This window comes from Phodopus roborovskii, unplaced genomic scaffold (genome assembly GCF_943737965.1).
Source record: "Phodopus roborovskii unplaced genomic scaffold, PHOROB, whole genome shotgun sequence".
NCBI lineage: Eukaryota > Metazoa > Chordata > Mammalia > Rodentia > Cricetidae > Phodopus > Phodopus roborovskii.
Genome location: NW_026126541.1, coordinates 18,120,058 through 18,132,129, shown reverse-complemented (window position 1 = coordinate 18,132,129; position 12,072 = coordinate 18,120,058). Strand labels below are relative to the sequence as shown.

The 12,072-nt window shown below is 51.9% G+C and overlaps 2 protein-coding genes across 2 annotated transcripts in view; both read left to right on the top strand.

Moving 5' to 3' along the window:
* Ubtd1 (ubiquitin domain containing 1) overlaps positions 1-2,295 on the top strand; it is a 55,722-nt gene extending 53,427 nt beyond the window's left edge. The window contains exon 3 of the mRNA XM_051199936.1: positions 1,212-2,295. Within this exon, the coding sequence (XP_051055893.1) occupies positions 1,212-1,597 (386 nt within the window). The 3' untranslated portion in view covers positions 1,598-2,295. The remainder of the gene's footprint in view (positions 1-1,211) is intronic.
* A 1,217-nt stretch (positions 2,296-3,512) lies between these two features.
* Ankrd2 (ankyrin repeat domain 2) lies at positions 3,513-11,269 on the top strand. Its single transcript, XM_051199905.1, is given in 9 exon segments — positions 3,513-3,692; positions 6,309-6,410; positions 6,543-6,701; positions 6,796-6,903; positions 8,409-8,507; positions 8,799-8,897; positions 9,967-10,065; positions 10,248-10,346; positions 11,088-11,269. Coding segments are annotated over 9 exon segments (1,077 nt in total). The 5' UTR covers positions 3,513-3,527; the 3' UTR covers positions 11,235-11,269.
* Positions 11,270-12,072: the final 803 nt, after the last annotated feature.

The window sequence follows — 12,072 nt, the reverse complement described above, 5'->3', positions numbered from 1 at the left end:
GGTGATGGAGGAATATACATATATGCATGCATGCATACATACGTACATAAATACACACCCACATACATACATACATACATACATACATACATACATACATACTCTTGTTCACTGAAACAACTCTTTCTGGTGTGAACAATTAAAGACACAAAACCAGTCATGATAGCAAAATTCCAGTGATCCCAGCACACGGGAGGTAGGCACAGTGGGATCTGAAGTTGAAGTTCAAGGCCAGTCTGGGTTATATGAGACTGTTGAGGACAGGGAGGGAGGGATGGAGGGATGGATGAACAGGATCCCTCTTTGCCTAATGAGAAGACAGAATGTCATCAATAAAACCTACAAGCGAAAGGCTTGCTGGAGGTACTTAGAGTCTCAGAACATTTGAGGCACTATCTAGAGCCTTCTGCTGCTTTGTCTCGTTTCAATTCCTAACACCCTCATTAGGCTGTGAAAGGAAAGCAATAGTAGAGCTCCAGTCACAGACCTAGGTCTTGACTGTCCCTTTTCCAGCTTGTGGCCTTTCCTAGTTTTGTGGCCCTGAACATGGCATGTCTCACATTAAAGCCTGAGCCCTTGCCACCAAAAAGGATCGATCAGAATGTGCATAGCATCACCTAGTCAAGTACCAGCACTTAAGGGGTGTTCAAGACTCTGTAAATGCAATCCTACTTGCGCTACATTATCCCAGTAGGGAAACTGGGGCTCAGTCCAGCACCTAGCTGAAATGTTGAATAAACAAAAGTAACACGCCATGGCTGATGGAGCCAGCCGGGTGTCCCAGAGAGCCCTGACTGTGGGTTAGACTGGGAACTGCTAGCTTAGTGAGTAAGTTAATCTGCTGAGACTGTTGTCACAAAGTGCCACACACAGGTTCCTTAAACACTGGAAATCTGTTTCTCACAATTCTAGAAGCTGGAAAGTCCAAGGACAAAGTGTTAGCCGTTTAGTTCTGGTGAGGGTTCTCACCTCTGCTGTTTTCTCATGGCAGGCAGGCAGGCAGGCAGGCAGAGAGGGAGGGAGGTGGGGAGAGTTCCCTGGGGCCTTTCCTTGTAAGAAAACTGATCCCATCAGATTATTCCAGCATTATCGTTTACTCATATAACCTTATTATTTCCAAGAATGCTTCAACATAGGAATTTGGGGGACATGGTATTCAGTGCATGATAGCAGGTCCCCAGACTACCCTGATTGCCCTGCCTTTCCCACAGGAACCCTTTGTGAATGCTATGATGAGCTGGGCAATCGATACCAACTGCCCATCTATTGCCTGTCACCACCTGTGAACCTGCTGCTGGAGCACACCGAGGAGGAGAGCCTGGAACCCCCCGAGCCCACCCCCAGTGTGCGCCGTGAATTCCCACTCAAAGTGCGCCTCTCCACGGGCAAGGACGTGAGGCTCAGCGCCAGCTTGCCTGACACAGTGGGGCAGCTCAAGAGGCAGCTGCACAGCCAGGAGGGCATCGAGCCATCCTGGCAGAGATGGTTCTTCTCTGGGAAGCTGCTTACAGACCGCACACGGCTCCAGGAAACCAAGATTCAGAAAGACTTTGTCATCCAGGTCATCATCAACCAGCCCCCACCACCCCAGGACTGACAGGCAGCTGATTCCTGGGGAGAGAGGCCATGGAGGCCCCCTGCAGGCTGTGGGGCCTTGGCCTGGAGCAGAAGGCCCCCTGCCTGTCGCTGCCTTCCAGTGCTGTTGTCTTCTTCAGGGGCGCCTCCTGCCACCCTGCTATATGGCTCTTAGTGAGCTGTGAAGGGACTCGCCTTCCAGAGCACTGGGCCCACCAGCGCTCGGCACCCAGGGGGCAGTGCTGCCCACCACACACAGGCCTTGCCAACCTTGTCAGAGAAAAAGCACCTGGCACTGTCCACCACAGGTTGGAACCACAGGGGCTGGCCTGCAGACCCTGGAACCCAGATCTGTCATCTGGTGCCACCACTGTGCTCATTCCAGTTTTCTGCTCAGGGTTGGAAGCAATTGCTGTCTCCTTTCCCTCACCATGACTCTGCCCTGGGCACAGTGCCAGTCCCCTGGAGGGGAGGGAATCACCAGTGAGCCCCAGGGCTTGCTTGGAGAGCTTGAGGCAAGCCTCCCTGCCTCTCCCTGCACCCAGCACAATCAGCAGAGATGAGGCAGGTGGCCAGATAGCCAGGCTTTATGGCAGGGCTCTGCACAGGGGCGTCCCCAACTGTAACCCAAGCAGGATGGGGTCTGTAGCCTGGTTATGGCCCCGCAGGGCCCTGTGTACAGACACATCTAAATTTTATCAATAAAGCCTTTTGCTCCTCTCTTGCCTAGTCCTTAACTTGCAGTTCACAGCATGGTGGAGCCCAGAGCGCCTACTGGTTCAGGAACAGATGGGCACAGTAGAGCATCCAACCTGAGCTGTTCCTCTTGTGGACCCTAATCTCTTCCAACCCTCTGTGGTCCCATGGGTCCTGAACAAAGCCACTTTACCTCCAAAGGCATTTTGCTTTTCTTTAAAGCAAATGGCCCCGCCTGCCCTGCCTCCCGCAGCAGCTGCTGGGCCGGTTAAGTGGGAGGTGCCTGTGAAAGAGTAAAGGAAGGTTACAGAAGGCCGGAGCCGCGTGCCTGCTGCCCTACAGGGCCAGCCTGGAGATGTGGAGATACAGTGTCCATGTTGTATCACAGCAAAGCTCTCAGAAATACGTGAGCCAGAAACCAAAGGGGTCAGTTCCCTGGGTTTCCTCTGGGGAACTGTGCACATCACCAGAAGGGAATCTCAGAGAAGGTGTCACCACGGGTGTCCCTTGCACTTATAGAAGGGCAGAGCTGGGGCATCTGAAGTCCACTGGCAGGTTAAACCTGGGTCACAATGACCCAGGGCTCCAGGCTGAGAGTTCCAGGTGTGGAGCTCAGTGAGGACAGGTCTGCCTTTCCTCCATGAACTCTTTGTCCTCCCAGAGTGCGGCCAGCTTTGCCCAAGGCAGCCTGGCATTGCCTTGTACTCTTTGTCAGCTGGCCTTGGCTCTGCACTCTGGCTTCTCGAGACTCGTAAAGCAACGTTGTGAGATCTGCTGAGGGTCCTGGGAAGAGGAGGCAAACAGATGGACAGGATCTGGTTATGGCTAATGGACGTGCCATTCAGCATAGCAATGCCACCAGTGAGCAGCAGCTGCTCGAGCTCCTTCCTGGAGAAGACCCCCAAAGCCTTTAGAAACACACAGGGTCCATATCTGCTTTTTCAGACACTCTGTCTGGCACTAGCTGGACAGGATTTCTTGGTGTCCAGCAGGTGGCACTGCCATCCAGGCCAGTGGCAGCATGTCAGTCCTTTGCACGGCTAGCTAAGACTTAGCTGGTTCCCAGCACTGAGGATAAACTGGGCCCCTTCCTGCAGCTGTCCTTCGGGGCCCTATGCCTTCTGGCTCCGGTATGCCAGAGGTTAGGGGCGGGGCAACCTCCCTGGCCTAGGCCGTGGTTTCCCATGCTCCTTGGGGCTGTCCGAGGTGAAGGTGACAGGTGGGGGAGGCAGGTGGAGAATTGAGCCAGTGAGCTCATGACAAAGGCGCCCAGTGGGCGTGGTGGGTGCTCTGGCCTATAAAGACCCTATGCCCTGTGGCTTGCTGAGGCAGTCATGGAGGGCACCATGGAGGGTCCCGAGGCAGTGCAGAGAGCCACCGAGCTCATCGAGCAGCGGCTTGCCCAGGAGGAAGAAACTGAGGTGTGAGCCAGGGTGAAGGGTGTTGGGGGTGGGGGGGAGGACTCCAAGTTAAGGAGTCTATCTGTGTAGTCAGAGGGAGGGAAAGACCGGCTGCTATGAGGGTGCAGGCAACATGCTGGACAGGCATCTCCTGGGGCCCAGCCAGGCCCATTTCCACACCAGGATGCTCCTGATGGGGTTGTGGGTAGTGAAAGATAGGCCTTCAGCCTATCAAACAGGCATCTGGAGAGGGCAGACCCTTCCCAAGACCCTGCCCACTCACCTGGACTGTACAGGGAAAGCCAGGAAGGTCCTGAAACACCACCCCTCAACTGTCCACCGGACGCCAGGACAGGAACATCTCCATGGTTTAGTTGCTACACAAGAAGAAACTGGTAAGAGCAGGGAAGGGAGATGGGGAAGGCCCGCTGGGACTTATCCAGGACTTTGGGCAGTGCTTGCAGAAGCCTAAGAAGCAGGTGCTTTTTCTCTTGGATAGGTAAATGGGGCCAGAGCACTGGCTTGTCCTGCTCTAAACTCTAATCAGAACAATTGAGCCAGGTGTGGTGGTACGTACCCATAAGTTAGAGGTAGGCTACAAGGTGAGATTATCCCTCCCCCAACAACCCAAAAAGAGCCTAGAGTCCAATGCACAGGGAGCAGGTGGGAATTAATTTTAACCAACACTTCTTATTTGCTTCATAAATAAGAAGGCAGAGGGCAGAAATGGCTAAATAGAAAATGGACAATTGTGATGAGCAGGGTGGGTGTCATTCCAGCCCTCTGGGACTGTTCTGAGCAGGATGGCATGTGAGCTGAGCCTTTAGGAGTGCTAAGTGCAGTCAGAATACAGTATGGTGAGAGTATTTCATGCTAAAGAGCAGGAGCTGGTCTCCATGGTGAAGTATAGCAGTAATGAATGTGGGATATTATGGGATATTAGTAAGTGCGGAGGTTGGAAAGGAGGCAAAGGACAAACTAGAGAAGGCCAGGTAGGAGGTGCATGTTCTGTGGGCAGTGGGGAGCCCCACTAAATGTTAGAGTTGGGGAGGGTTGTGCCATCTGACCTGTCTCTGATATCGATAAAAACAATGTTTTGCAGTGGGTGGATGGGGGGGGGGCGTCTACAGGAACTCAGCATAGAGGCAGCGGTCATTTAAGAGAAGAGATGACTCAGATGTATCAAAGAGGAGTGTGGACAGCACCTGGGCATCCCTGGATCTCCAGGAATCTCTACCCTCCCCCACCACCACCACCGAGGCCCTAGTGTGTGTGCATGGCTGTTGCTGCTGGCCAGAAGAGTCATGCTGCTGTGACATTTCTGAACTGCTGCCACAATACACTGGAACCTTCTACAAGGGGACACAGAACAGTCCTCTCCCAATTCATTTACCCAACAAATATAGCCTCAGGGCTGCAAAGACACAGGTGCTCACAGAGCCAGCCTTCTTCTCACCCAGCTCCTCTGCAGGGCAGCCTCTGGGCTGAGCTCTTCACAGCCTTTCTCTATAATCTGAAAGCAGTGTGGCCTTCGGCAGTTGGGAGTTTCGTTTTGATTCACAAACCTGCATCCAATTTCACAAACATTCATTGAGTGCAGACTCTGCCAGCCCACAAACACAAATCCAAAGGGAGTCTGAATAAGAAATGGGTGGTGCTAGAACCCATAGGTAATCCCTCTGCCTCACGGGAAGCCTGTGGCCCCTCATGTTGGTAGAAACAGGAGGCACAGAGGCCACCCAGGGTTTCAGCTTACCAGATAAGGCCATCCCAGAACTACCAGATGTCAGAGATGCTGAGTCCGTATGCCGTTACTCATTCACTCATCTGTTGTCCCTGCATTTAACAAGCACTAGGTGAGCAGGCCAGGCCTGCAGGCCAGGCCCTGTTGCTGTGGATGCTGGAGATGGCAGGTGATTGAGCCAAAAGTCCTCCCTCCAGATGCTTCCTCAGTCATCAAGTCAGGGTTCCATAAAGCAGCAGCATTTTAGCCAGCGGTCATGTCTCTTTTCCCAGAGGTCATGTCTTTTCCTGGAGGAAGATGCTTTGTTTCGGGTGAGACCAGCACAGGGAGACCCCAAATCAAAACAAACACTGAAGAGGGGTGTAGCTCAGTTGGTAGAGCACTCGATGAATGAAGCTGGCGTTTCATGCTCAGTACCACAAAATAAATGAATGAATAAATAAAAGTGAATGGGAGGCATCAGAAGTAAAACCTAGTGCTGGGCAGTGGTGGCCCACATCTTTAATCCCAGCACTCAAGAGGTAGAGGCAAGCAGAGCTCTGAGTTTGAAGCTAGCATGGTGTACGGAATGAGTTCCTGGACAATCAGGACTGCCTACACAGAAACCCTGTCTCAAAAAGAAAAAAAAAATGAGTACAGGACTGTGTGTGCAGGTTATAAAAAAAAATATGACATCATTTTATACAAAAGACTTACATATGCTAGAATTTGTTGTGGTTTTTGTTGTTTTAAGACGGGGTCCCACTATGTAGCCCCAGCTGGCCTGAAGTCACTGTTGGAACCAGATAAGTGTGAGCTACCACATCCTGAGAAAGTTCTCATAACCTTCCACTTGGCTGAGAACCATACCAATAGCCATCACAAATAATCTTACGCTTTCAATGACTTTCCAGAAACTTAAAAAAGCCAATCCTGGGAAGCTGTCCATGGACATGCTGGTACTGGAGGAAGAGAAGCGGCTAGGGATGCAGAGTCCCGCTTTACAAAAGGTGAAGGTAAGTGGGGAGCCGGTAAGGGGCAGCTAGAACCCTTACCCTCCTCATCCTCCTGCCAGCTCAGCTCCTGTCTCATCCCAGTTCCCCACACTCTATACCTCAGTGTGGACTCGGTGAGCCTTCTCCATGCAGGGCCAAGAGCGCGTGCGCAAAACATCCCTGGACCTGCGACGTGAGATCATTGACGTGGGTGGGATCCAGAACCTCATAGAACTGAGGAAAAAACGCAAGCAGAAGAAGCGAGATGCCCTGGCTGCAGCCCAGGAGCCACCTCCAGAGCCCGAGGAGATCGTAAGGGTCCTGGGATGGGCAAATGTGGGCAGAGGGAGCCTGGGGAGCCCTGAAGCTCCCTACTGTTCTCTGTGAGTGGATGCTCTTCCTGCAGACCGGCCCTGTGGACGAGGAGACATTCCTGAAAGCTGCAGTGGAGGGGAAAATGAAAGTCATTGACAAGTACCTGGCAGACGGAGGCTCAGCAGACACCTGTGATGAGGTGATGGCCCCCTCCCGTGCACCTGTCCCCACCATAACCGGGTCAGCTCCCATCCAGGAGCTCACAGATCCTCTCTCCACAACTTCCCCAAATCCTTTCTGTGTCTTTCCTCAGCTGAGACCACACCCATAACAAATGTCACATGTTTCTATATGGGACTTAAAGGAATATAATCCAATTAAGAGACCTCAGGCCCGGGAGATTTGAGCCAAAGTCCTATGTCTCCACTCCCAAGCTATGGGTCCTGTGACTGGGATGTTGCCTCTCCAAGACTCAGACTCTGCTACAGTGAACATGGTCTCATTATGTTATGATCAAATGGACAACAATAAGCATTGAGTGGGTGGAAAGATTATAAAGCATGTCCTGAGATAGGATTCTTTCTCATGGCCTATGCTCATGCTTTTTTTTTTTACAATTACATTTATTTACCTTGAGACAGGGCCTCACTGTGTAGCTCTGGCTCTCCTGGAGCTCACCATGTGGACCAGGAGCTCGCAGAGATATGCCTGCCTCTCTGTGTTGTGGGATTGAAGCCATGCACCATTATTTACTAATTATTTATTAATATTGTTAGTATTACTTGCAGTGCCAAGGCATTGCGTGTGCTAGGCAAGTGCTCTACCACTGAGCCTCATCCCAGCCCCTATTTTCATTATTCTACTATGGAAACACATAACATGAAATATGTCATTTTAACCATGCTGATCCAGAGTGGCACTAATTATATCACAATGTTGTATGGCTATGGCCGCCATCTGCTTTGTAAATTTTCCTGTCAACCTGTGGTACTTTGTTTTGAAATTGCCTCATGGTACTTGCCACATGCTCCTTGCTCTCTCCTCTCTCATGGGACCAAGCCTACCAATGGCCACCCACCACCCTTGGGCCTGTTCTGCGTTATAGTAGACTACAACTTTTCTGTTCTCCAGGGTCTTAAACCTTTTTTCTCCCATTCCCTGTAAACTAAGAGTACAAAACCGGGGGGACCGAGAGGAAGGCCATGAAAGACTGCCCATAACCAGATGATTAGCATATAGAAAGACTTGCATAATGGCACAAGGGTTCCCTGAATCCAAAGCAGAAAGTGGCCTTGAGAGAAGGAAGTTTGTTCCTTCCTCGAATCAGGTATGACCTGTGCATCTGGGTCCTGCCTGGCACTAGGGGAAATGGAGTTCAGCCTGCCAATGCTCCCTTATACTCAGGAATCACCTGGGAGCAGCTTGGCATAAAGGTCTCAATGAAATCATGGCCAACCGCTAAGCATCATAGCATATGAGGGCAGAATCGCCGTGCCCAGCAGCAGAGTCAGCTGCACCAGCTGTATGAAGGCATGGCTGGCTGCCTGGGGAATAGTAAAGAGGCTGGAACGCCAGGGCAGGGCTCCAAGGCCAATCTGAGTAAGATCTGACTGAACTTGGAGCACTTGGCAAGGCCAAGACCTCAGTTTGATGGGATACAGGCTCAGGCCTGGGACTCAGGCCTGACAGTCTCTCTGGGGACAGTTTCGTCGGACAGCGCTGCATCGAGCTTCCCTGGAGGGTCACATGGAGATATTGCAGAAACTCCTGGAGAATGGGGCCACTGTGGACTTCCAGGATCGGGTGAGAGGGCAGGTGTTGGGTGGGAGGTTAGCAGTAGACCTAGTATCAGTAGAATTCTACTTCCTGTCAGATCTGCCAGTAGGGGCAGGCCCTACCTCTGTGTGTTCTGTGACATTGTGTAAGCCCCAACTCCCCCGTGAGTTGCCTCTGTGACTCTCACTTGGACCTGGGTTGTCTGTCCTACTCTCTGTTGCTTTCTTTTTCTGTGCCTTGCCTTCTTGGCTTCGTTCCTTTTCCCAGAGGCCTTTCTTCCCCACAGTTCTGCCATTAAGTGTCACCCATCCCTTCTAGCTGGACTGCACAGCCATGCACTGGGCCTGCCGTGGAGGCCACCTGGAGGTGGTGAAACTCCTGCAAAGCCGAGGAGCCAACACCAACCTGAGAGACAAGGTGAAGCTGCCTTGCTCGGCGCAGTACACATTGGGGTGCTGCAGGGAGGGAAGGGGACAGCAAATGGCCAATAAGCGCGAGTGACCCGTAAGCAGTAGACTAGCCTGGTTTCTAGAGTGGCTGTGGAGAGTCTTTGGGTCCTTCAGGGAGCTTGGGAACAAGTGCTGAGAGGAGAGAAAAACAAAAGACCCACTGTCATGGAGGTATGGTCCACGGGAACGTTGTAGGATTTGTATGTCCCTGCCATCCTTCATCATCCACTCCGCCCATCCACCAATTTATTCATTAACTTACGAATCTATCATCCTTCCATCCGCCCATTTCTTTACATGCAACCCTGACCTCTGAGACACTGTTCTTCAACTGTAAAACTTGTGGGTTCTTACGTAGAGTAGGAGGGGAATGTTTGTAAATAAATTACTTTTTTCCCATATCACAGCCTTCCCTCAATTAATGGCATCTGATATAATTATTAAAAAGAAGCTGGGCATGGTAGCTTTTAATTCCAGTACTCAGGAGGCAGAGGCAGGAGGATTTCTAAGTAAGCCTGGTCTGCACTGTGAGATTTTGTCTCATTAAAAAAAAGAATGGGTGGGGTTGGGGGGTGGTAGTGGTGGTGATGATGATTCAGTAGTAGCATCCTTGCTTAGCATATGCAAGACTGTGGGCTCAATCCTCAGCATCCCAATGAATAATTTAGTCAATTAATTAAAAAAGAACCTTTACAATCTCCGCACTCGGGAGACAGAGGCAGGAGAATTGAGAGTTTGTAGGCACCCGGGCTACACAGTGAGACCCTATCTGAAGAATAGTAGAGGGGTGGACAGTAGTAGCTCACTGCTAGGCAAGAGGGGAACCACGATAGGCTAGGAGCAGGTGGTACTTAAAGCTGTGTAAGTAGACCACTGGGAATGATAGTGGCTGCACCATGGCCTCCTGTCCAAGGCTCTGGCCTTGGCACTTACACTTGGAAGTACGAATAAGCTAGAGATAAGATAGGTTCCCTACCCCAGAACACCATATTCCAGGCCCATGCGCCAACTGCCCTGCTTCCTCCCCCCACACACAGCTCCTGAGCACTCCCCTGCATGTGGCTGTCCGTACTGGACACGTGGAGATTGTGGAACACTTTCTTTCCCTGGGCTTGGATATCAATGCCAAAGACAGGGTGAGTGCTTGCTTCCTCCCCTGCTCAGCTATCATGGGTGTTAGGGCAGCTCCCAGGCTGCCATGGGTGAGTAGCCCTTCCCAACAGGACCCTAGGGCTGCCGCTTCTGAGCAATGCCCATCGCTTATAACCCTACTCACCCACTGACCCTATGGTCATGCTGTGTGCTACCCCACCTCTAGGAAGGGGACAGTGCCCTACACGACGCAGTGAGACTCAACCGCTACAAAATCATCAAACTGCTGCTCCTGCATGGGGCTGACATGATGGCTAAGAACCTGGTGAGTTTATTTCTCCGGCTTGGTGGTAGGGTGAGCACTTAGAGCTGCGGCTGCACAGTGGATGGTCTGCAGAGGCAATGGGACAGTCACAGCCCAGGTACACATTGTCATTGGCTCTTGGCCATGCCGCCCTAATCACCTACCTCCCCAGATCTCTCTGTCAAGGACCAGACCACAAGTTTGGAGAAACAGTAGGAGAGGTGGCGAGAGGACTTTGCCAAGGTCCCCATATAGGGCAGAGGGGCCTCCAGTGTTGAGGCCCAATCATGGAGGTCCAGCTGGAAGAGAATCAAAGGCCTGGGTTGGTGTGACCATTCTAGGACATCATGTGGTTACGTGGTGGGCCTCAGGTTTTCCAACAATGGATGTCCTCTGATCCAAGCCTATCTTTTGGTTCACAGAACAATCACAAAAGAGGGGCATAGCAAGGTTCTTCTGGCACAAGAAAGGCTAAGAGACACTGAGGAAAGCAAGGAGCATGTGGAGAAGGTGTGGGTGGTCACAGCTTCAGCAAGCACTGTGGGCATTGGTGCTGGGCAATTCACAATGAAGAGACTTTCCTGTACATTGTAGGAGGGTTATGCAGCATCACCGCAGGCCTCTGCCCACTAGATACCAGTAGCACCCACAACCTCTAGTTGTGAAATGCAAGATGTCTTTACCCCTGACCGAGAGCAGTTGTTGGTGGGCAGCTGAAGCCTGAATAGTCTCCTTTTTTTTTTTTTTTTTTTTTTTTTCCAGGCAGGAAAGACCCCCACGGACCTTGTCCAGCTATGGCAAGCAGACACCCTTCATGCCCTGGAGCATCCTGAACCAGAATCAGAACAGAACGGACTGGAGAGGCCTGGAAGTGGGCGTGAGACCCCCCAGCCTGTACAAGCCCAGTAAATACCTACCCCCAGCTGGGCGGGGTATTATGAGCTGCCTGCAGCCAGTCTGGCAGGAACACCCACAGACTCAACACAATAAAGTGCTGTCTTTGCTATTTGTGATGTTTGGGTCCATTTGTGCTCACGTAGGAAGACTGGATGTGAACTTGGGAACCAGGGGAATGACTCCGGAGTTAGGCTGTTTCCCTACTCTGGTCTGGCCTTGCTTTGTCCACATCATCCTACTTTTCTTCCCTAATGCCTAGGGCCAGGATTGTGATATATTATTCCACTTTGGTATACCGTCCTCTGTCCACCCCCCCTCTCCCCCCCATCCCCAAGACTAGTCTATGGAGGTATGTGTCTGTGTGTGTCCTACCGGAGGGATAACACAGCTCCGGCCAGGCAGAACAGGCAGAAGACTGGTAGAAAGTGGGCGTGGTTTTTCACAGCTGCTTTTTGAGCAGCGGGTTACTGTGGGGCGGAGCCAGGTGAGCTTAGCCGCCAATCACTGACAGGCTCAGACCAGCCTGAGAGGGGACGGGGGGGGGGGGGGGTGTGGGGGGGACAGAGAGAGAGAGAGAGAGAGAGAGAGAGAGAGAGAGAGAGAGAGAGAGAGAGAGAGAGAGAGAGAGAGAGAGAGAGAGAGAGAGAGAGAGAGAGAGAGAGAGAGAGAGAGAGAGAGCGCACACGCTAGGGTGGGGGTGGCTCCAAACTTTGGGGCTATCGGAAGAGGGCCCAAGTACTGTGTAATCCCCAGGAGCCAGCTCTCTTTCCAGCCTGAGTTGTGGCATTTCTCTGAGCAGCCAAGAAGGCCTGCCTGGAGCTTCTAGGCCCGCCCTTAGGCTGCACTCCCC